The sequence below is a fragment of the Mastigoproctus giganteus genome, chromosome 13 (assembly GCF_048544385.1).
Source record: "Mastigoproctus giganteus isolate SK-2022 chromosome 13, ASM4854438v1, whole genome shotgun sequence".
In the NCBI taxonomy this organism is placed as follows: Eukaryota; Metazoa; Arthropoda; class Arachnida; order Uropygi; family Thelyphonidae; genus Mastigoproctus; species Mastigoproctus giganteus.
In genome coordinates, this window is record NC_143587.1 from 84266318 (window position 1) to 84291680 (window position 25363).

A 25363-nucleotide genomic window follows, 5' to 3' on the forward strand; every position below is an offset into this window, starting at 1 on the left:
GAATAGTGAAAAGAATTCCAAACGAAGAAGTGTACTTCAAGAGTTCTTAGTAGGTGCCAGATTTGATACTTGGATGCTGGTCATGCACTTTTAATGCATAATGAAGTTTGCTGCAAATTAATCACACTAAATGCTATGCTGGTTTTTATAACTCCCTTTGATTTTTAAAGGGATGAGATTTTTGTGTAGTACATTATCAAAAATTTACGTTCTGTAATTTTCATATTCTGTTGTTTAAAGAATTGTGTTCATTCTTTTACATGTTTATCTGAATTAAAACCAACAGGAAGTAAAATACTTGTGTCCTTTTACAAACAAGCTAATTGTAATAAATCAAAATGATCATCTAGCAAATGCAGTGAAAATGACACAAATCAAAACGAGCATATAATTTTATTTAAATGCAAGGAGTTTCTTGGACGGGAAATGAAATATATTTTTAATGATGGTTCGTAAGATAATTAAGATGCTGGTTTACCGAATTTTGAAGCTGGCACTTATCCCATTCAACCTTAAAATAATGTGACAATTTTAGCTTGGATTGATTTTTGATGTTAACAAACATGACGTTTTTTGAGTTGTGCAAATATTGCAGCCCATGTACAATATGCATTTAGGCGCCTCCGTAGCCAGATAGGCAGGAACAGCAGTGCGTAGCACACGCTTCTTGATTAGACCGGGGTTCGAGCCCGTGACCACCAAATACATAGGATGCAGAAAGGTCAGGGAATTACCACCGCGTATCCCTGGAGCAATATGGCCTTAGTTGCTAATGCTCCTAAAAACCAAATAACAAACAAACATCATCAGTTGGTCCCATGTATAGAATTTAAAAACTGTCTGAGACCACTGTAGTCACCTTTATGAAGCAAAACCCCTTCCCTTTACCTCTGATGGTAGTTAAAATCTTTGATAAATCCCACATCAGTACACTGTGTTCACTGCCACCTAGTGGTTGCTGAATTTCACCACTTGAGGGGATATCTATAGCTGGATACTTAGTTGCCAAGATAGATTGATAGATAGTACAAGCTGAAGAACTCATGGCACTACAAAGTTATACAATAGGTAAAACCTTATAATATGATAGTATGAACCAGAGCTAAAATGCTCAATACTTTCTACGTTGATATCAATATTTGTAAAAGAATAAGAGAAGTTTACCTCAATATGATACGTAGAACACTTCCATATGATACTGACGTAGCCCAGTGGTCAGGAGCAAGAGTGCATAGCACACGTTCCTTGAGTGGACCGGGTTTCGAGCCCGTGACTACTAAATACGATAAATATTTGTATTGGCGATTTATTGTAAACTCTACTGACTTGGTTGTCATGCCGGAGTATAAACAGAAAATTTATTTATTTATTTATTTATTTATACTCTCCAGAAATTAAAATGAAAACAAATAAAAAAATCGAAAATCTTACATTACAGTAAGAAATAATTAACAATAATTAAAAATTAAACGAACACAATTAAAAATCAATTTAGCGCAATTAAAAATTAAGTAAAAAATTAATTTAACGAAAAAAAATGCAAAGCGATTTTCCTTCCTGAAGCTGACAATGCTTTTCGACCGTATGTCGTGATCACAGGAATGAAAATTACCGAATAGGGGTGAGCATGAAACTTAAATAGGGATTATTTGTCTTCACACATGCGTGTAAAGGACCACGAGTCGGAGATTAGATATGGCCGGCGAACATTAACAGAATTCTCATGTAATTTAATTTTGACGGTTTCTGCAATTAATAGTCTCATATAATTACGTTGGATCTAAGTATTTTGGCCTCGTTAAATAAAAAAGTATGTTTTTCATTAACGGCATGAAAAGCTAATTCTGATTCTGCTGAACAAGAAGCAAGAACTGAGGGGGCGTGTGTTGATTAACACAAAAATTCAGAAGAAACTGCATAGACCCCTGATAAGACCAGTCGCAATCACCGCAAGAATGTTGTATGCCAGGCCATTTATTTGTGTTACGAACGAGGAGAGAGGACTGAGCGATTGTTCAATATAGTGCGTAATTTTCGTATAGGCCTAGCTACAATTTTAAATTCGGTATCTTTAAAGAATCTGTTAAGTTGTTTGTGCCACTGTTCGACATATGGGACAGAAATAAAGTATTTTTTGATATTACTATTGTTGATTGGTGTATTTTTTTGTATTCTATCCTTAGCTTGTACCCTAATTCTGTCTATTGTAGCAAGTGGGTAACCACTGTTTAAGAATCTGCTGGTTAATATTTGTATTTCTGAGCCCAAAGCAGATTCTGACGTTGAATATTTATAAACATCGAGAAATTGATTAAATTTGAGTCATGTATCTTGAAGTAGACTCGGCACTATTTTCCAATTTGGTCAATCAATATAATAAAATGTTAACCATGTATTGAAAAAACGACTACATTACTATGGCTCAGTTAAAAGAATCAAAGGCAGAACATACAATATTCCTGCACTTTTCAGTTAGGTAAAATTACATAAGACTGACTTTCCTATTCGGCCTGTTGTTTCCTACAGAAACACGGCATTTTCATCCTTGGCCACACAGGTATATAGCATTATAAAATCCTTTAGACAGGCGATACAATTTAGGATTAAGAATACACTACAATACACTATTTAATAACCTTAAGGACTGTAAACTTGGTGGTAATGATAATTTATTCTCACTAGATGTTACCTCGTTATATATGAATGTAAACGTTAAATACATTAGATATTCTTTGCGATTTGTTAAATAACTCAACACCAATTAATTATACGAAGCTTCCTATTATGGAAATTTTTCACTTAATTAAACTCTTAGTTGAAGCCAACTATATAACCTTTCAAGACAAAGTATAAAACAAATTTTTGGTTTGCCAATGGGATTAATCCTGAGTGGTCTAATATCGGAGATCTAGCTCCCAACAATTAAACGTATATATTTATATTGAACGTAGACAGTTTGAGAATGAGCGTAGCCTGTGCGGATGTAGCTTTTTGCTGCTCCTGGAACAGAGAAGTTTTTTCTGATTTATTTTCTGTTTTATTAGCTTAAATTGCCATATTAACTTATTTTCTAGAGTAGCTTTATATTCCTATTTACGATACTTAGTTTAAAGAGACTTAGATAGAGATTTTTTAGGTATTACTTAGTATCAGTAAGGGTATCAAATCCACGTGTTTACCGTTCGTAAACTGCCACCATTGTTACGCGATACAAAATATCTCGAACTAGATAGCATAAACTTAATATAGTATAGTATAGTACATAATATTGTCAATTAATCAGTAAAATCTATTAATATTGATGAACTTCATTGTCAATTAATTTGTACTTTTAACTATACATATAACGGCTTAGGTTACATAACATAAATAATTAGTAAAAATAAATAATTAATACTTAACTTGATACAGAAGTTATATAAAGGGATTTCGTAGATAACACTCGATACTGAAACATAAATATAGCGTTATAAGTTTGTTGGGATACAAGTTTAGGGTTTTAATTTTGTACTGAAATTGAAATTAAATCGCAATCATGACTCAGACCAGAGTAGCAAAGCAAAAGGCTCAAGATAGTGGGAGTGCTGTGGCTCAGGGGAAAACTGAGGAGGGCAGTTGCCTTCTGAATCACAGCCTTTTAAAATGCAATACTTGCTTGATGTTTGTGGAGCAGTCGGGTATGGGACATAATACTGCCATGGGGGATGTCTTTGTGTGTGCGCGATGCAAGGAGTGTAAGGAAATCAGGTGACAACTCAGCGTTGTTATGGGCCTATATGAGAGCTTGAAGGACAGGGTGGATGCCCTCGAAGGATTAAAAGTGAGAGCCCATCAAGCTCTCAGCTGCCACACCAATGCCAGAGTTTGCACTTGGTCATCACACAACACAGCGGCAGCCCCCAAGGCAGAATGCGCTGGTCCCAAAGGAACTAGTAGTTGTTGGTGACTCTATTGTCAGGGAAACGGGAAACATGCTTTGTAAAAAGGATAGGTGGAAGAGGACTAGGGTATGTCTGCCAGGGGCAAAGGTTGATGAGGTTGTAGAGCAGATATCATCTTTTAAGGGCACAAAAGGTGATATAGTTGTACATGTTGGCACTAATGATATTAAGAGTAGGAGACCGGCGGAATTACTTAACAAGTACAGGTCACTGTTGAAAAAAAGCCGTGAATTAGGGTTGAATTTGAAAGTGTCTGCAATTCTGTCCAGACATGATAGGAGGGAGTATATGACGAGAGCCCTGTCGATCAATTCGGCCCTGGAAAGATTGTGCAAGGCTCAAGGGTAGAATTTTTTTCAGCCTGGTCTGTACTTGTTAACAGGAGAGACTGCTTCTACAGGGATGGGATACACTTAAATAGAAAGGGTGCAAGAATGTTTGCTGATGCTATCGAGGCAGTGTTAGGTGTGTCGGAAAACTGCTAGATTGGGGGGATAAAAGGACTAATAGATTAACAGTAGCCACTGGCAGAGGTGAAAGTGATTCTTGCACTGCTTCTATTGGAATGAGCAGCAGCCTGGAAAATAATATGCAGGATATTTCAGAGACGGCTGGGAATCATTGGGGTACAAGTAAACACATGGGTTGTGTTAGGGTAGCTAAGAAAAAGAACAGGTGCATGTATACTTGCGTGTACACCAATGCTAGGAGTTTAGAAAATAAATTTGATGATGAGGTATTGGTCAAAACATCAAAGGCAGATATTGTTGGGATTTCAGAGATGTCGTGTCACACAGATATAAGGAATGCAGAACTGGAATTTGGGGAGTACAATGTCTACAGAAAAGATAGACAGGATAGGAAGGGAGGAGGGGTTATGCTATTAGTTAAGAAATACATAAAATCCAAGGAAGTGAAGCCAGTCGAAATCGCTGGACAGTGCAGTGTCGAGTCAGTTTGGTGTGACATAAGCATTGGGAGATCAAAATTGAGAGTAGGAGTGTGCTATAGGGCTAATGACTCTGATGAATATAATAAGAAACTGCACAGGGAAATAGAGTGGGCCAGTAAATCAGAGAGTCTTATAATGGGGGCTTTTAATTTCTCAGATATTGACTGGAATTTGGGGCTGGTCACTCACACACTAGCAGGGCTTTTGTTGATTTATTGGATGATTGTTTTCTACATCAGCATGTTCGGAGGCAACTAGAGGGAGTAATACTCTTGATTTGATTATCAGTAGTGATTCTTCATGCATTAAGAATCTGCAGATAAATGAACCACTAGGTGGCAGTGATCACAGTGTGCTGAAGTGGGATTTACTTAAAGCGGTAACTACCATTAGGGATAAAGGGAAGGGTTATTGCTTTCGTAAAGGCAACTATGTTGGACTGAGACAGTATTTAAATTCTATACAGTGGGACCAATTGATGATGTTACCAACAGAAAATTCAAAATGGGGAGCATTCAAAGAACTTATCTTGGAAGCTACTAGGCTCTACATACCAACTAAGAAATATTGTTCAAGGTTTAGGCCTAAATGGATGTCAGATGAACTAATGAGACATATGGCAGAGAAGAAAAATGCATGGGATACATACAAATTAACACGTGACACAGAAGCCTATGATAGATAGAAGTTGATCTGTAACCAAGTTACAAAGGAGGTTAGGCAGGCAAAGGCAGATTACGAGAAATCTTTGGCAAGGAATGCAAAGAAAAACAGCAAAGTGTTCTTTACTTATGTAAACTCTAGAAGGAAGGGGATGAATCAGATTGGTCTACTTAATATCGATGGGTCAACTGTTGATGATCCTGCTCGGGTAGCTAACAAACTGAATGAATATTTTGCATCGACATTCACACATGAGGAGTTATTCAGCAAGGGGAATGCCAGAGGTGTATTCAACTCTGGCAGTAAGCTACAGAATCTTGAAATAACTGGGAGTAAAGTGGAGGAGAAATTGTTGAAGATAAACACAAGAAAGGCACCCGGGGTGGATGGGATCTATCCAGTTATATTAAAGGAGGCAGCAAAGGAAGTAAGCAAACCCTTAGCCATAATTATGAGAGCTTCCTTGGACTCAGGGGAGGTACCCATGGACTGGAGATGTGCAAATGTGACCCCAATTCACAAAGGAGGATCAAAGGCTGACACAAGTAATTATAGACCTGTGAGTTTAACTTCTGTTCCCGAAAAATTAATGGATGCACTGGTTAAAGAAGCACTGCAGGATCATCTAGACAAGACTTCAGTTATAGCGCGAACACAGCATGGTTTTGTTAAGGGGAAGTCTTGCCTGACTAATTTGTTTGGATACTATGATGCAGTCACAAAAGAACTGGATGCAGGGAATAACTTTGATATTATATACTTGGATCTTAGAAAGGCTTTTGATACTGTTGCACATGGAAGACTGCTGCACAAATTGGAGCAGTGTGGCATTGGAGGCAAATTGCTGCTATGGATAAAGGGATGGTTGAAGGGGAGAAAACAGAGTGTGGTAATCAATGGGTACTGCTCATTGTGGACTAATGTTATTATTGGAGTCCCTCAGGGTTCAGTGTTGGGTCCATTGTTGTTTTCTGTATTTATAAATGATATTGATGATGGTATATCAAACTTAATGTCCAGGTTTGCAGACGATACAAAAGTTGGCAGGGTTATTAAGGACACTACTGACGCTATGCTGCTGCAACAGGATCTGGAAAGGTTGAGCAGATGGGCTGAGAGGTGGCAAATGAAGTTTAACATTGACAAATGTAAAGTACTACATACGGGATACAGTAACCCCAGAGCAACGTATCAACTCTGTGGTACTACACTGACAGTGGTAGAGAATGAAAGGGACCTGGGGGTGGTTGTGCAATCAGATATGAAGTTCTCTGAGCAGTGTAGACGGGCTGCAAGAGTAGCTCATGGTGTATTGTCAATGATATATAGGAATTTTTCTAGCAGGGATAAGGAGGTGATTATTCCCTTGTATAAGGCAATGGTCAGGCCACACCTAGAGTACTGTATACAGGCCTGGAGGCCTCATTTCAAGAAGGATGTAGAGCTGCTGGAACGAGTACAGAGAAGGGCAACAAGATTAGTGAATGGAACAAAGGGGTGCTCTTACGAAGAAAGGCTTAAGTTTTGCGAATTACAGTGTCTGGAGACTAGGCACCAGCGAGGTGATCTGATAGAGGTGTATAAAGCCTTGAATGGTTTGAGCATGCTTAATGCTGATGGGATTCTTCCTCTTGCTCAGAATAATCACCTGAGAGGGCATAAATTCAAATTGAGGAAAGACAGATGTAGGTTAGACGTGCAGAAATTTGCCTTTAGCCACCGGGTGGTTGGTTGGTGGAACAGACTTCTATCCCTTGTTGTGGAAGTTGATAGCCTAAATAAGTTTAAGAATCAGCTGGACAGGTATTTCGAACGAACAGAGGGGGTGAAGTGGAAGTGGTTATTTTTTTTTATTTTTTTTATTTATTTATTTATTTTTTTTTTTTTGGCTGATGCTGCATAAGCTTGCTTTCTTGCATCAAATGCCTCTACTAATGGTAATGCTAATTTGATGCCTTTTCTACCCCATATCACATACTATGGGAGGTATTTAGATGATGTTCTAGTCCTTACCAATAGTAGCACTATTCAAGACATTTTACATTCGTTTAATAATATTCATTCGATACTCAAATTTAGATTGGAGAGGGAGAATACAGTTACTAAGTCATTGAATTTTCTAAATTTCAAGCTTACTCGGTACGCGAATAAAATTCCATTTAACATCTATCGTAAACCTACAAACATCGATATGCTTCTGCATTATAACAGCTATCCCCCGTTCACCTACAAAAGATTGATTATCTTTAATCAATTTCTCAGTGCTTACACAATTCAATTCAGTGCTTAAAAATATTCTGCTAGTTAATATAAATATTAACTAGCAGATTCTTAAACAGAGCTTACCCACTTCCTACAATAGACAGAATTTGGGTACAGTCTAAGGATTGAATACAAAAAAATACAACAATCAACAATAGTAATATCAAAAAATACTTTATTTCTGTCCCATATGTTGAACAGTAGCACAAACAACTTAACAGATTCTTTAAAGATGCCAAATTTAAAATTGTAGCCAGGCCAATACGGAAATTACCCACTATACTGAACAATCGCTCAGTCTTCTCCTCATTCACAACACAAATGAATGACCTAGTATACAACATTTCTTGCAGTGATTGCGGCTCATCTTATCAGGGTTCTAAGTGGTTTCCTCTGAATTTTCGTGTTAATCAACACACGGCCTCAGTTCATGCTTCTCGTTCAGCAGCCTCAGAATTAGCCTTTCATGCCATTAATGAAAAACATACTTTTTTATTTAACAAGGCCAAAATACTTAGTGTCCAACATAATTATACAATACTATTAATTGCAGAAACATCAAAATTAAATTACATGAGAATTCTGTTAATATTCGCCGGCCATGTCTAATCTCTGCCTCGTGGTCCTTTACCCGCATGCACGAAGAAAAATAATCCCTATTTAAGTTCCACGCTCACCTCTATTTTGTAATTTTTATTCCTGTGATCACGGCTTATGGTCAAAAAAACATTGTGAGCTTCAGGAAGGAAAATCGTTTTGCTTTTTTTTTTTGTCATTAAATTAATTTTTTACTTAATTTTTAATTGCGCTAAATTGATTTTTAGTTGTGTTCACTTGATTTTTAATTATTGTTAATTATTTCTTACTGTAATGTAAGATTTTCGATTTTTTTAAATTGTTTTCATTTTAATTTCTGGAGAATATCATACAGAAATGTTCTACATATCATATTGAGGTAAACTTCTCGTATTCTTTTACAAAAACCTTATTATATACACATTCCTGCTTTCATTTTTGTTTCCCAGTGCTTATGTCGCAAACTGATTCAAAATTGCACTGGCCACCCATGACCACTGGATGCAGTGACTTAGATTTTGTATGGCTCTTAACTAAGAGCATAACCCGCCCTCCTGTTCAATTTGTCTGCTTGTCATTTCTGTACACATTGTACTTCCCATATTCAAATTTTGCATCCATTATACCTGAGTGACGCTGCATCTCTGGTATCCCTACAATATCTGCATTTGATGATTTAATTGGTACTTCAAATTCATTGAATTTATTTACTATGCTTCTAGCATTAGTATACATGCAAGTATGCATATACCTGTTCTTACTTTTAGTTACCCAGGGAAAAATAAAATACATAAATATACACTCTGTGACATTGAAATTGCAGCATCCTAAAGGTTTGATAGCCAAAGAATTAAGGAATACATGTTAAAAGCAGATGCTAATGTATGTGTGAACATATTTAATGATACAAAATGATACTTACAATGGACAGGCTAGTATGATGTAAATCCACCAGTCATGTATACACAACTTTGGTGGATTTGCATCATAGTGGACTAAGTCATCTCAAATTTACATCATACTGAGTTATTTATCTCTGAATTGAGTCATACAATGTCAAATAGTCTCTTGTGATAAATCTCACCACAGAAGTTCTATAGGATCCCACCTGATCCTATATAACTTCTGCGATTTGTGCTCACTGTGGGTGGCTCTGTAGATAGCCTCCAATCCTGGTCCACACGTGCTCAATAGGGAACAAATCCAGTGACCTATCTGGCCAAGACAGTACCAAGACACAGAGAAAACCTCTGTGTCTTTGTGGCATAGTATGTATTTGGGTGATGTTCTGCTAAAAAAAGGTGTCAGGCATCCCAGTAAGAAAGAGGAGAAAGCAACAGGTTCCAGAATCTCAGTGACATAGCAGGAAGCAGTCAGATTGCCATTGATGACTGCCAACCATGACCAGCTATCAAAACTGATCACTCCCCACACCATAACACCTGCAGGGTGTGCAATATGATGTTCAACAATGATTCTAGGAACATTGCACTATTATCATGCATGATGATTGCCACATGTATGTGGCAATCATCATTTCCCAAGCAGAAGCAGGATTCATCACTGAAGACCACTTGATGTCATTCTGTGTATCCCAGGTGGCTCATGCATGGCACCATTCCAGATGCTTTTGATGATGCATAGAGTGGTCAAGGGTAAAGATATAATGCCAGTTGGCATGCAATGGTTCGACAGGTGATGGGATTACGGCCAGATAATGTCACAGCTTGTTGGATAGTAGTCAGCATGACTGTAGGTGGAGCATAAACCTGTCAATGGATAAGATAACCCTCCAATCTTGTAGTCTTCTGTCATGCTCTGCTACCCATTCAGTGAGCAGTTGTACCTTCCTGCAGCTAACTGTTGCCAATATCTGTGGTATTGTCATGGCCCACACATTCTAATTGCACAACAAGGTGACCATTTGGCCTCTTGAAGTTCAATAATCTGCCCTCCTTTGAAGTTGCTGATTTATTTATTTCGAATGCATTTCTAGTCAGGATCCTTGGATTTGACTTGCTAATAGCACCTTGCCTTGAGACTGGCTAACTTAAGATACTGAGGAGGAAATCCACGACTACCGACAGCTGGTCTCGAACCCTGCACACTCCACTTAGTACAGCCTAGTGCTCTTGCTAACATGGCTACCGGGACCCCGAAGTTGCTGGTATCACTGTTGAACGCAACATCTTGTCATTCTCTACAATCATCTCTCTGAAATCAGTTCTGCTGAGAAAGAAGTCTGCTCTGTTAACTGCGTCACACCTGCATTGCTTTGAACTTCATGATCTCTGTTTGTTTTTATATCAGCTGCAGCTAATGCTCAATGGTCCCATATTGTAATCTTAGTGCAACTCATGTGGCTGCTGATTTACATGCACTTCTGATCATTCCTTCTAGGTGTTGCAAATTCAATGTTGCAGAGTTTATAAAAAAGAAAAATCACAAATGCATTTCCCTTCTCGCATAGGCAACTATCCAGCTGACCTTAGCATTTCTCCAACTGTCAGCCTCAATGAAGCAAGTTATTCCAGTAATTAATAACTCACTTGCTAAAAGTTAGGTGTTAATTCCTGGAATAACTTGCCTGCAATCTAGTCTAAATCTCTTTCCTTGTAATTTGAATTTTTGGCCCCTAGTTTTGAAATAATTTATAATTTTCAGTTTAATTTCCAGCCATAATTCTCTCTGCTTATGATCTGTCACCATAACCTCTGGATGTGGTTTAATATAAACAGACTTTAAATTAATTTAAAGACAAGTTCCAAAATAATAACAGCTGAGATCTTTTTAAAAATGGCACAGAAAAATCCATCCTTTGAACACTTGCAATACAATTGCAGCTAACCTATAATTAATGTTTTCCAGAGTATATTCATGTTTTAGCTACCATAAACTGTCTTTGGTGTATGTAAAAGTAAATTAACGTTAGGTGCTGTCTTTTAGGAGATGTAGAACTGTTATTGCCCAACCCATATGCTGGTGGTTGGGCAATAAAACAACTGTACTGAGCTTTGTATTAACCATACAAAATGACATTTATTTCTCATGGGATAAAAATAAACTGTTAATACTTATTAAGTGAATTTTTTAATAAACAAATATGTTTATATAGAAACGTGCAAGGGTAGATATATATTTTTCGCAAACAAGAATTTTGTATAAACTGATTTGTATTAATGAGATTTTACTATATATATATGATTCATTTGATTGGTTCATTTTTGATATATTTGTCTACATTGTAAAGGTTAAAGGTACTGGGTGCACCTTATTTTTTAAAACTATTGTGTGTATATATGCATGTCTGTTAAAATATGGTACTAACCAGATATTATTGTTTAGGGTTTCCTTTGTCCTTCATGTATGCTAGCCTTTCCATCCCCAGAATCACTTCAGAACCATTATGAAAGTGCTCATATCGAAGGAACAGTTTCTGGTGGCGACATGAGAGGTACATACCTGTGTCCAGCATGCAAAATGAAGTTGGGCAGCGAAAGAGAACTGCAGTCACATTATAATAGGCACCATTCATCGGATAAAAATGAGGTGACTATTTCCTTTTGTTTTCTTCATATACAAACTTTGTGTGGTGTCTGTGTATGTATATGTATGTATCATGCATTCATATAAAGTAACAACTTCATATTTTTGACTTATTGTGATCGATTACAGGGTGCAATTGAAAGGGTACGAATAATTTTTGCTATTTCTTCACTAGGGGTGAAGAAATATTTACTCATCACATAGAGTGTAAATCTTGCTGGCTAATGTGCTGTTTTAGTATAATGCAAATATTAATTTTGTCATAGCTGAAAATTAAAAATTGAAGCTCAATTTTTAATTTTCTTAATCTTTAATTTTATTCTTAATTCCATTTTTATTCTGAAAGTTAAGTGAAGTTTTATTGCTATACCTGAATGATCAGAAAAAAAATTGATATTAAAACATTAACATTTGTATTTATGTATAATATATGCAGAAGTGTCTTTTTATATGCAGGTAGCCCTCATGTAACATTAATATCATTTTCCTGGAAACTATAATGTTTATACAAAGCATAATTTCTCATAACCACAATTTTATAAGTTGCAGTTAAGTTCTTGACTGTGCATTACCAATTTCGAGATGAGAAAGTATATATTTTGGGTATTTACCAAAAACAATGCCAGGTGGATTTTTCTCTCTTTTCTATTCCCTGTTAAATGAAACCTGCATTATTATTGCCTCTGTTTTTCTGAAAACTTCACAAAATTATTTGGACTGAAGCTTGAAGGCTCTTCCTGAAGTTCATTTAACGTTGGTTTATGATCGTAATTTGTAAATTTTATTGAAACTAATATGACTGCACTATTCTGCTTGATAAATAAAGAAATTTATTGAAATTTTGACCAGCTAATATATACAATAATTTACAATGCCATACATTGTGAATTTGATTTTGGATCTTTAATCAGTAGCTATCAAAAAAGGAAATACCTAATTAACTAAAAACTACATACTTAGTTGTAACAAAGTCCCATTATCCGAACAGAACAGGTTGCACATGTACAGTTGCAAAAATAGCTGATATACTGGTGCTCATTGACAGCTCTGGCATGGGCAAGGTGCTATTGATTGGCTGCTCTCATGAAGGTTTTTTTTAAAGCTGTTGTGGAAATTACTGGCTTAGAGCTGCTCTCATGGCAGCAGTTCTCACCAATCTTCTGAGTCATGTAGAAGCAAAGTCTTGTGAGATGGTGGCTCTTCCAGTGCTGTGTGGATTTTTCCCCATTTTGCTTACTGATGCAACGTAAGAATTAATAGAGAGGAGTAGAGGCAGAAAACATTGGAAGACCGGATGACGGGTCAGAACTGAGGAGCCTGAATGTCCTGTTCATAATATTTTAGAAGAGGCAGATTGGTCCACAGAGCAGCATAAATTAGTTTTATAGTGTGACAAATCATGCTTCACCATAAAAAACAGCAAAGAGTTCTTTACTTATGTCAATTCTAGAAGGAAGGGGATGAATCAGATTGGTCCACTTGATATCGATGGGTCAACTGTTGATGATCCTGCTCAGGTAGCTAACAAACTAAATGAATATTTTGCATCGACATTCACACATGAGGAATTATTCAGTGAGGGGAATGCCAGAGGTGTATTCAACTCTGGCAGTAAGCTAGAGAATCTTGTAATAACTGAGAGTAAAGTGGAGGAGAAATTGTTGAAGATAAACACAAGAAAGGCACCTGGGGTGGATGGGATCTATCCAGTTATATTAAAGGAGGCAGCAAAGGAAGTAAGCAAACCCTTAGCCATAATTATGAGAGCTTCCTTGGACTCAGGGGAGGTACCATGGACTGGAGATGTGCGAATGTGACCCCAATTCACAAAGGAGGATCAAAGGCTGACACAAGTAATTATAGACCTGTGAGTTTAACTTCTGTTCCCTGAAAATTAATGGAGGCACTGGTTAAAGAAGCACTGCAGGATCATCTAGACAAGACTTCAGTTATAGCTTGGACACAGCATGGTTTTGTTAAGGGGAAGTCTTGCCTGACCTATTTGATTGGATACTATGATGCAGTCACAAAAGAACTGGATGCAGGGAATAACTTTGATATTATATATTTGGATCTTAGAAAGGCTTTTGATACTGTTGCACATGGAAGACTGCTGCACAAATTGGAGCAGTGTGGCATTGGAGGCAAATTGCTGCTATGGATAAAGGGGTGGTTGAGGGGGAGAAGACAGAGAGTGGTAATCAATGGACACTGCTCATCGTGGACTAATGTTATTAGTGGAGTCCCTCAGGGCTGTATTTATAAATGATATTGATGATGGTATATCAAGCTTAATGTCCAAGTTTGCAGACGATACGAAGGTTGGCAGGGTTGTCAAGGACACTACTGACACTATGCTGCTGCAACAGGATCTGGAAAGGTTGAGCAGATGGGCTGAGAGGTGGCAAATAAAGTTTAACATTGACAAATGTAAAGTACTACATATGGGAAACAGCAACCCCAGAGCAATGTATCAACTCTGTGGTACTGCCAGAATGTTACTGACAGTGGTAGAGAATGAAAGGGACCTGGGGTGGTTGTGCAGGCAGATATGAAGTTCTCTGAGTAGTGCAAGAGTAACTTATGGTGTATTGTCAATGATATATAGGAATTTTTCTAGCAGGGATAAGGAGGTGATTATTCCCTTGTATAAGGCAATGGTCAGGCCACACCGGCCTGTACTGTATACAGGCCTGGAGGCCTCATTTCAAGAAGGATGTAGAGCTGCTGGAACGAGTACAGAGAAGGGCAACAAGATTAGTGAATAGAACAAAGGGGTGCTCTTACGAAGAAAGGCTTAAGTTTTGCAAATTACAGTGTCTGGAGACTAGGTACCAGCGAGGTGATCTGATAGAGGTGTATAAAGTCTTGGTTTGAGCATGCTCAATGCTGATGGGATTCTTCCTCTTGCTCAGAATAATCACCTGAGAGGGCATAAATTCAAATTGAGGAAAGACAGATGTAGGAAAGACGTGCAGAAATTTGCCTTTAGCCAGCGGATGGTTGGTTGGTGGAACAGACTTCCATCCCTTGTCGTGGAAGTTGATAGCGTAAATAAGTTTAAGGCTCAGCTGGACAGGTATTTCGAACGAACAGAGGGGTAAAGTGGAAGTGGTTATTTTTATTTATTTATTTATTTTTATTTTATTTTTTTTAAATTTTTTTGGCTGATGCTGCATCAGCATTTGATGCAGCATCAGCCAAAGTCTTGTGAGATGGTAGCTCTTCCAGTGCTGTGTGGATTTTTCCCCATTTTGCTTACTGATGCAACGTAAGAATTAATAGAGAGGAGTAGAGGCAGAAAACATTGGAAGACCGGATGATGGGTCAGAACTGAGGAGCCTGAATGTCCTGTTCATAATATTTTAGAAGAGGCAAATTGGTCTACAGAGCAGCATAAATTAGTTTTATAGAGTGACAAATCATTCTTCACCATAAAACAATCAGATGAGGATGTGTGGAGGATGCTTGAAGAGCATCTTCTGCTACTGCAGTGCATTGTGCCAACAAAGTTCAGAGGATATGTGGTTATGGAATGTTACTGTTTCTCATAGTATGGCCTAGGAACTTTGTAGTTGTGCAGAGAACCACAAATGCTGACACCTCCCTTAACATTTTGAACAGTTCCATGTTCCCTACAATGTGGTAGTTCTTTGGTAATTGCGGGGACATGATAATTACTGGCTCAAGTTTGTTTCAACAGGATAATGCCCATGCCATACCACTGCTGTTTGAGAATGTTTCATGGACATGAATTATAAAATTTGGAGTGGCTGGTGCAGAGTGCCAATTTGAACCCTGTGGAACTCCTATGAGATGAACTAGAATGTTAATTGAGGGTGAGATAAACACATCCCACATCGGTGGCTCACCTGTGATAGTTGCTATTATATGTGCTCTTGTTAAAAGTGTTTATAAATATGATTTTAAAGTCCTTACTTTAAATACTCTTGTGATGCACAGATATATTCTGATAAGGTCTACCCGGTTTGATGATTTTTAATCAAGAAAAGGTAATATTCAAGCCAGATTTACGATAAGTCTGTTTTGGCAGTTAGCGCATTCTCTGTTCTGTCAGTTCCAGCTGCTTATGCTTTAGTGTAGTGCTGGTACTTCAAAATTTGAGGAGCTACTTTTTAACATATGCAAGGTATGAATGAAGGGGATTTCAAATAGGTGGAAGGGTATATCTGGCTGATTAGTTTCATCTATGTTTGGAACAAAATATCTTCTTAGCGGAAAATATGTATAATTTTAAAGAATTTTAGGCTGGTAGTGTCCCCTATATGGTTATTAGTGTCCTTTCATAATAATAATAAAAAAAAAACCTGTTTATCAAATGGAGTTAGATACACACAGGGTTGATCTCACATGTGAAAAGATTTGTGGCATTGAATTGAAAGAGGTTGCAGGTTCTAAGAATCTTGAAAGTGGTGCTAATGAGTCTGATGCTACAGAGACCACTAAGTCTGTAAATTTCAAACTTGGATTAAGGAAAAATTGGGATTCTTTGCATAAGCTAGAATTTCAGGATCCAAGTATCTCGAGGTGAATTGTCACTGAGTCAAAGCAAAGACTCTTTTGAGTTTTCTATCTCCAGAGGTGTAGGTGAGAAGATAATGGAATGGGAGGAGGTTCTCTCGGGTAAAGCTATCATGTTAGCAGAATTGGATAGTGAGGAGTGAAGATAATAGGGATGATAAGGACATTGCACTTTTGACACGACATAGACCTCTTGAATATTCCATTAAAACACGTCGTCAAAGGCAGTTATGCTACGGCGGGGAAGAAAGTTCGGTTGGATCACAGTGTTCATCGTGCAGTTGGTCTCCCATTTTAAGACGAAATAATAAGAGGAAAGTCAAGATCAATGCACCTAAAAATAATTGGGATAAGGATTTATGTAAAGTTATGAAAAATTTTCAGAGTGATATGGATTTGGCTGAGAAAAATGAAAATTCTTCAGCTAAAATTGAGATAGGGAACGACACTGAAGTGAGTATCTTGTCATCATGCTCAAAAAAAATTAGGAACGAGAACATGAATTTTAATCCTGTTGTCAAAAAACATGACTTCTTCTGAGGAGAGAAACTGCCTCGTGCAGATGGTGATTTCGGAGGAGGTAATACTCATAGCTTTACAGAAATAACATTTAAATTACGCAAAGATTTGGAAGATTTCCTTTTTTGCCAAGGAGAGTGGTATCAGTCGGAGTTCAACAGAGGGATACTGTCTAGATGGGATCTCCTTGAAGCCATGATTTTGGAACTTGGAATACAGAATGAGAAATTTAAGGAACAGATACAATGTATGCATGATCCGCTCAGAATTATAGGCAACATACGGATAACCGACAAAATCTGAAACTTTATAGTGATGTAGTTAAGAGTGACGTAACTTCTGTTGCAAAGGACGTGAGCTTGAAAGTGAGTTCCTCAAACGACGAAGTGGCTAGATCGTATGATGATGAGCATGTTTTATTAATTCAAGCTAATGACAACTCTGTACTTAAAAGAATTGAAGATGTCCGAATTGCATCTCGTTGAGGGGGGTGGTCAGGATATGGAAGGTAAGAAAAGTATTTGATCGTGGCATTGTTTTAGAGACGCAAACTGAAAAAGACAGAAGAAATAAAAAAGTGTGAACAATTGCTTGGATTAGCTTTTGAATTTCCCAAAAGACCTGGAATGAAGTTAATTGTGTATGATGTTAGTAAGGAAGTTCAGAAGGATAATCTTCTATGTGACATGTATGGGAAAAATCTTTTGCATTTGGGATTGACGAAAGAGGAGATGGTTGCTGAGGTCAACCATCTCACATGTGAAAAAATTTGTGGTATTGAATTGAAAGAGGTTGCAGGTTCTAAGAATCTTGAAAGTGGTGCTAATGAGTCTGATCTCATGATGAAAGAGGAGATGGTTGCTGTTTGCTTCATAAGTAGAAACAGGAGTGATTCTGGGAATAACTGGATTTTGGAGGTTTCACAAAGAATTAGAATGTTTCTAATGCAACAGCAGTGCTTGTTTGTTGGAGTGATGTCATACAGATTAAACGATTTCTATCTTGTGACTCTATGTTACAGTTGTCAGGGTTTTGGGCATTCTACCAAAACATGTAGACGACGAGGTCCTATATGCAGCCATTGTGCTAGGAAAGGCCATACATATAAAAATTGCAAAGACATTAACAAAGAGGCTGCATGTTCGAACTGTATTGCTAGAAACCATGAGGGAGACCATTCTGTTCGTGACAAAATGTGTCTAGAATATCAAAGAGTACTTAAAATAATTAAACTGTATATGGCTGATTCCTTTCGTTACTATGGCCAACAGTCCGAATTACTGTAACTCAAATCAGTACACTCACAATATGTTTGTTTAAAGGTTTGAAAATGCAGCTGAATGCGCAGCATTCTCGATCTGTTGCGGATGAAATAAAAATTGTATGTCAACGAGAAAATATCGATGTTGCTTGCATCCAAGAACCGTATTATGTGAATGATAAGATAGTTGGTTATCCCCTTTCTTGTAGGATCATATATAATCCTTGTCCAGAAGTGAGAGCTTCAATAATTGTTTTTAATTCTGATTTAGTATTAACCAAAATTGAATCCTTATGTAGCAGTCATGCAGTTTGTGTTAACATTTAGTCTACTGTTGGTGCTTTTGTATTTGTTTCAACATATTTTAAATACAACTCTAACATTCAGGGCCCTGAGTGCCAGGCGATAGTGACAAGCGATTTTTCCCTGCGACTTATAAAGTGATCTTTGAAAGTGATATAGTTCTATTTTTGTTGTGCGATTTTCTTCTGTTTTGTTCACTTAAATGGTTCTTCGCTTATAAAATCTTACGTAAGAACCCAGAAAGGGAATCTACCTTTCTTCTTTAGTATTTATATTAAATACCAACTCACTGTACTAATCTTAATAATTGCTTGGTCACTGGTGGCACTGCTCCTGCCTCCACGTGGCGGGGCTGGTAGTCTGGGAGAAGAAAGTCCTTCTCCCAGGGCTAAAAGGAGTAAACATGGATACTAATGATTTCCCACGATTAGAGCCAAAGAGCTCGCAACATGACAACCACGAAACTGATCATGACTTCTCATTGTCGAAAAGATTAAAAAAGGATGCAAACAAGCAGGAAGCTCCAGCTTTCCTGTTCATCCATTCTCTATCTTCACAACCTGTCAGCAAGCTTTCGCCTTTCATCATACAACGATGCCTTGTAAATGTAGCAGCATCTCCAAAAATGGTGAAACGTCTTCAATCTGGTGACTTGCTAATAGAGACCTCTCTTCCAAGACACTCTGACCTGTTAAAACTTTTATCTTTAAGTGGAATTCCAATTCAAGTCACTCCACATAACACCCTGAATTCTTCCAAGGGAGTGATCAGTGAATGGGACCTATTGAACGTTTCCGAGGAAGAAATAATTCAGGAACTAAAAGATCAAAATGTAACTCAGGCCAAGAGAATCATGATTCGAAAAGACGGCACCTTAGTCCCAACCCGTAGCATAATTTTAACCTTTAGTTCGCTGAATCTACCATCCTCAGTCAAAGCAGGCTATTTAAACTGTTGTGTTCAGCCCTTTATCCCGAACCCTCTGAGATGATACAAATGTCAGAAATTTGGCCACTCCCAGACAGCATGCCGTGGAGATGCAACATGTCCAAACTGCGGTTGCAAAACTCACACTCAATCTGAATGCAAGGCACAAACTCCGCAGTGTCCTAATTGCAAGGGCAATCATCCAGCCTACTCCAAAGGTTGTGATCTTTGGAAGTTAGGAAAAAAAAATACAGAAATACAAGACTGAAAATAAAGTATCTTTTCAAGAAGCTAGAAGACAAGTAAAATCAAGTATTCCAAAAACTACTTATGCTTCGGCTGCCCATAGTTACAAATCAGTAGCATGTCAGACAGAAGTGTCAGTCTCTCCAGATAAATCGATCGCCGACTGGGCTCGATCAGTACTATCAACTCAGCCTACATCTGAATTACAGTTAATGGACCAAAGTAATAATACGCCACTCACAATTCCAACTCAGAACATATCCCACAATACAGTGGCAGAAAAATTGCATAAATCAGATAGTGTGGAGGTGAAACAACCAACAAGCATGGATACTGATGATATGCCCAACCAAGAAGATTTTCTTGAATTATATGCAGATGGAGATATGGAGGATAAAAATGATTCAGGATGCCCTAATTTTCCTAGAAAAGAAAAATCTAAATCGGACCGTCACAAACAACCCACGCATAAAAAGCAGACAGATTCATCTTCCTCTTACAAAACCAAATAATGCAACATATTATCCAATGGAACTGTAGAGGTCTTCGCAGTAATGTAGACGATATACATGAAATAATTCATCACTATAAACCTCTTGCAATGTGCTTGCAAGAAACTAATTTGACATCACTGGTCTCAGTTGCAATCAAAAATTACACTGTATTCAGGCAAGACAGGGCTGTCTCCAATAACGCTCATGGCGGAGTAGCGATACTCGTGGATTCAAGCATCCCCGCCAGACGTATTCCCTTACAAACATCCTTAGAAGCCGTTGCAACGCGTGTTGTTAGTGATATTACTTTGACATTGGTTTCCATTTATCTTCCGCCTAAACATCAGTATACTATTCAGGAACTTGAAGATCTTGTTATGCAGTTACCATCACCGTTTTGTTTACTAGGAGACTTTAATGCACATCACCCATTATGGGGTTCCCCCACCTCAGACAGATGAGGTAAGCTTATCGAAACGTTGATCGATAGGCAGAATTTAACATTACTGAATACTGGGTCTCCTACATATGTGCATCTCCCTACTGGCTCAACATCTTCTATAAACCTTTCCATATGTTCCCCAATACTCTTTCCAAGTATAGATTGGATACCTCTGAGTGATCCTTATAGTAGCGACCATTATCCATTAATCTGCAAAATTCAAACATCCTGTTCATACCCAACAGAAAGTCCAATTAAATGGAAATTTTCAAAGGCTGACTGGGCAAAATACAGATCGTACATCTCATTTGACAACGATATCATTCAGACCGATTCCTATCAATAGTGTTACTGAGCACATCACGACTCAAATCCTGGCAGCTGCATCAGTCACCATACCTCAATATCAAGCAAGAAATAGACGAAAAATAAATTACTGGTGGAATGAAGATTGCAATAATGCAAAAAAAGAGAAAAACAAAGCATGGAATCTTTTCCGCAAAAATCCTACCACCCTCAATTTTATTAACTATAAACGGCTCAGAGCTAAAGCTCGCTACATCAGACGCAAAGCAAAAAAAGAAACTTGGATTAAATTCGCCTCATCAGTTAATAAAAATACCGACATCAGATTAATCTGGAGAAAAATAAAATGTTTAAACAATAAATTTCCACCTCTATCCACCCCGCTACTAAACTGGAATGGACAAGAACTCTCTAATCCCACAGATATATCAAATGCACTGGGAATTGTATTTTCTCTGTTGTCTTCTTGTAATGCTTATGATCAATCATTCCAAAAAACATAAAACAGTTGCAGAGAGATCCAAACTGAATTACACTGACAATTCTGCTTTATCTTATAATCAGCCATTTACCATGTTCGAATGGTCTTGGCGCATTATAGCCTTAGTAGCTAATATGCCAATAAAAACAAAACCAACCAACCATGTTCGAGCTACAGCAAGTTCTTACCAACTCAAGAAACAGTGCTGCTGGCCCTGATGGGTTATATTATGTAATGCTCCGAAATCTGGACCAAAGATCACTCTTTTTGCTGCTCATATTTTATAATCGAATTTTTTCTGAACATACCTTCCCCAGCTCCTGGAGTCATTCTTATGTAATACCGATTGCAAAACCCGGTAAAGATCATTCGGTTCCTCAAAATTACAGACCGATATCACTCACCAGCTGTCTCAGCAAAACTCTTGAGAAAATGATACATCGCCATCTCACCTGGTTCCTTGAGTCTCAAAACTTGATAAGTAACAAATAGTTTGGATTCCAGAAAAACCGATCTTCATTGGATCTTATGATCAAAGCCGAGACAAATATCAGAAATGCTTTCATCAAAAAGGAACATCTCGTAATGGTCTGTCTTGACGTTGAGAAAGCCTTTGACACTACGTGGCATTTTGGAATCTTAAAGGATCTACATTCTCTTGGCCTGAGAGGTAATTTATCATATTTTATCCAAAATTTTCTTCAACGGAGATCCTTTCAAGTTCGTTATCGGGGAACCCTCTCTAAAATCTTTATCCAAGAAGAAGGAATTCCACAAGGATCTGTTCTCAGTGCTACCTTGTTTGCAATGAGAATAAATCATATAATTGAACTAATTCCGAAAACTGTGGACTCATACCTATTCACAGATGATCTCTCGATTTCCTGTCATTCCCAAAACATGCATTACATTGAACGTCAACTTCAAATATCAATGAATCGCATCCTGACATGGATGACACAAAATGGTTATAGACTATCCAGCCAGAAATCTACTGCCATACACTTCTGCTCCAGATGAAATATGCATCCTGAACCTGAGCTACACTTTAATAACCATCCTCTTCCCATAGCTAACTGTACTCGTCTACTAGGATTGTTCTTTGACAATAAGTTAAATTTCCAAAAGCACATTGAACATCTCCGCACTACTTGTCAAAAAAAACTGAACATACTAAGAGTCTTATCAGCCACAACATGGGGAGCAGATCGCCAAAGCCTACTACATTTATATAGATCCATAATCAGATCTCGACTGGACTACGGTGCCCCTGTCTTCGATTCTGCTAGGGAGAGCGCTTTATCTCGCCTTAATCCTATTCAACATTCAGCTCTCAGAACAGCACTAGGTGTGTTCAGAACATCTCCAGTGCAAAGTTTGTATGTTGAAGCTCATGAACCTCCCCTAAATATCAGGAGAAAGATGCTGCTGCTGAATTATGCAACCAAGATCCAAAGCCAGATGACCCATCCTAATTGGCCAATACTCTACAATCCACAGTTTATGACCTTCTATAGAAACAAACCACAGACAGTTCGGCCTGCTGGTATTAGGCTAAAACGGCTAGCAGAAGATTGGGATATACACTTCAATAAAATCTTACAAGATCCTATAGATCCTGATCCTCCATGGTCTGTCATCATGCCATCTTGCGACAATTATTTCTACCAGTGGGGTAAACACTCTATCAGATATTAACATCCAACAGCTCCACATAGTGCATACTCAATGTTATCCTGACTTCGCTAAAATTTATACAGATGGATCGAAGTCTGAGAGTGGATCAGGCGCAGCAGTAGTACTCCCTGATACTATCATTTCTCTATCTCTCCCAACAGAGTGCAGTAGTTACACGACTGAATTATATGCCATAAAGCTTGCTATAGAAAGTATTTTCCATATGTCAATTCAAAAGAGTACACAGACTCGCAGAGTTCCTTATTAGCCTTGCAAAACAACTCCCCGTCTACTCACCCTCTATTAAAGCTCATTAGAACAGAGTTGATACGTCTGAGAGAGCGCCAACAAAAGGTTATTTTCTGCTGGATACCTGGCCATACTGGAATACCAGGAAATGAAATTGTGGATGATGCTGCCAAACATCCATCGAGAGCAGCCCCAACAAATTCCTTAGTATCGTTCACAGATTATAAAATGAAGATCCAAAGTATATGTAAAGGTCGATGGACTCTACAATGGCAAGCACAAATTCATAATAAACTTTTTCAAATTAAACCTGTACCAAAATTATGGGCTTCTAGCCTCGTTGCAAACAGACAAGAAGAAGTAATCCTAACCAGAGCCAGAATCGGTCATACTCATTTAACTCATTTGTTCCTCCTGTCAGGGAATGACCCTCCTCAGTGTAATCATTGTCATACACCACTTACAGTCAAACACATACTTCTAGAATGTACTCTGTATCATAATGCTCGACTAGTGTCATTCAGTTCTCTAGCAAGCTTAAAGATACCTTTGTCACTTAGCCATATCATAGGCGAAAAATCAAACATCGCAGAATTCTTCTCCTTCCTAAAACGAATAGGACTATATAACGGTTTCTAATTGCTTCTATATGAACCAAACAGGCAGTATGAACCACTTTTCTAAGTGCAATATGGCCTAAGTAGCCATTGCACTTAAAACCCCATAAACAACAACAACAACTGACATTCAGCCATATTTAGTTTATATGGATAGGTTCTTGACGAGTTAGGAGATTTGCCTGTATTGTTTGCAATTGATTCTAATGCCAAGAGTTCACTTTGGCTCAGTGGCACTATTGATGATAGAGGGAAGGTTTTAGATGATATGACAGTGGAGTGGAAGCTTATGGTTCACAATCAACCTGGGGAGGAGTCCACCTTTTGGACAGTAAATGGTGAATCAAACATAGACTAACTCTTATAAACTCAATTTGTGCTAGATTTGTCTGTGGATGGAAAGTCAAATCTGACTGGGTATTGAGTGATCATTTGGTGATATTTTATGAAATCAATACACATAGGGAAAACAGTGTTGGCTTGAATCAATTACAGTGCTTTTCTGTTAAGCATGCAAACTGGGATAACTTTGAAAGAAGTCTCCAGCGAGCCATGATTTCGATCTCTAAGTTATCTAACATGACAGGTGATAACTCTGGAGTTTTGCAAAAACTTATCTATGATGCATGTATAGCTGCTATGAAATGGAAACAGATAAAACATAGACCAGTTAAGTGGTGGGCACCTCAGCTTACTCTATTGAAAAAAACAAGTTAATAAGGCTAGGAAGCAATTTCAGAAGAGCAAATGTAGGGAAAGTGCCTTGGAAGTTATTCGGTTAAAGAAAGACTGTCAAAGCCCTCATAATAAATATGTCCATGCTATTGCTAAACAGATATGACTGCTGGAAAACATTGGTAAAACAGCAGGAAATAATGACCCTTGGGGATTGGTTTATAAAATTTGTACTGGCAAATTCAGAGCAGCTGCTGATGTTATATATATTCTATTGGCAAGGGCACCACTGAGACGTGTAGTTGGGAAGATTCCATGAGTGCAATCTTAGATCACCTTATAGGTTAAGATAACATGGCTGATAACCAATGTGTTAATTTAAAACGTCATATGCAGGCATTGAATGAGTCATATGGTAACGACAATGAAGAATTACCCTTTACCCATGATGAACTTCTCACCGTTGTTAAGTCCATTAAAAATAACAAATGTCCAGGTATGGACCTACTGGAGAGAGAGAGAGGTAATCAAAAAGTTCTCTAATCTTTATTCGAACAAATTGTTACAAGTTTTTAATAACTGTCTAAGCGATGATGTATTTCCGTCTCCTTGGAAGGATGCACTGCTCAAGATTTTCCTAAAATCTCCAACCAGTTCACCTGTTTCATATAGACTTATTGCATT

At 37.8% G+C, this 25363-nt stretch overlaps 1 protein-coding gene across 1 annotated transcript in view; it reads left to right on the forward strand.

The window, feature by feature from the left end:
- LOC150076228 (uncharacterized) overlaps window positions 1-25363 on the forward strand; it is a 744224-nt gene that overhangs the window by 33039 nt on the left and 685822 nt on the right. The window contains exons 3-5 of the mRNA XM_090387291.1: window positions 11740-11943; window positions 16867-16935; window positions 17544-17962. Coding sequence (XP_090243417.1) covers window positions 11740-11943; window positions 16867-16935; window positions 17544-17962 — 692 coding nt within the window. The remainder of the gene's footprint in view (window positions 1-11739; window positions 11944-16866; window positions 16936-17543; window positions 17963-25363) is intronic.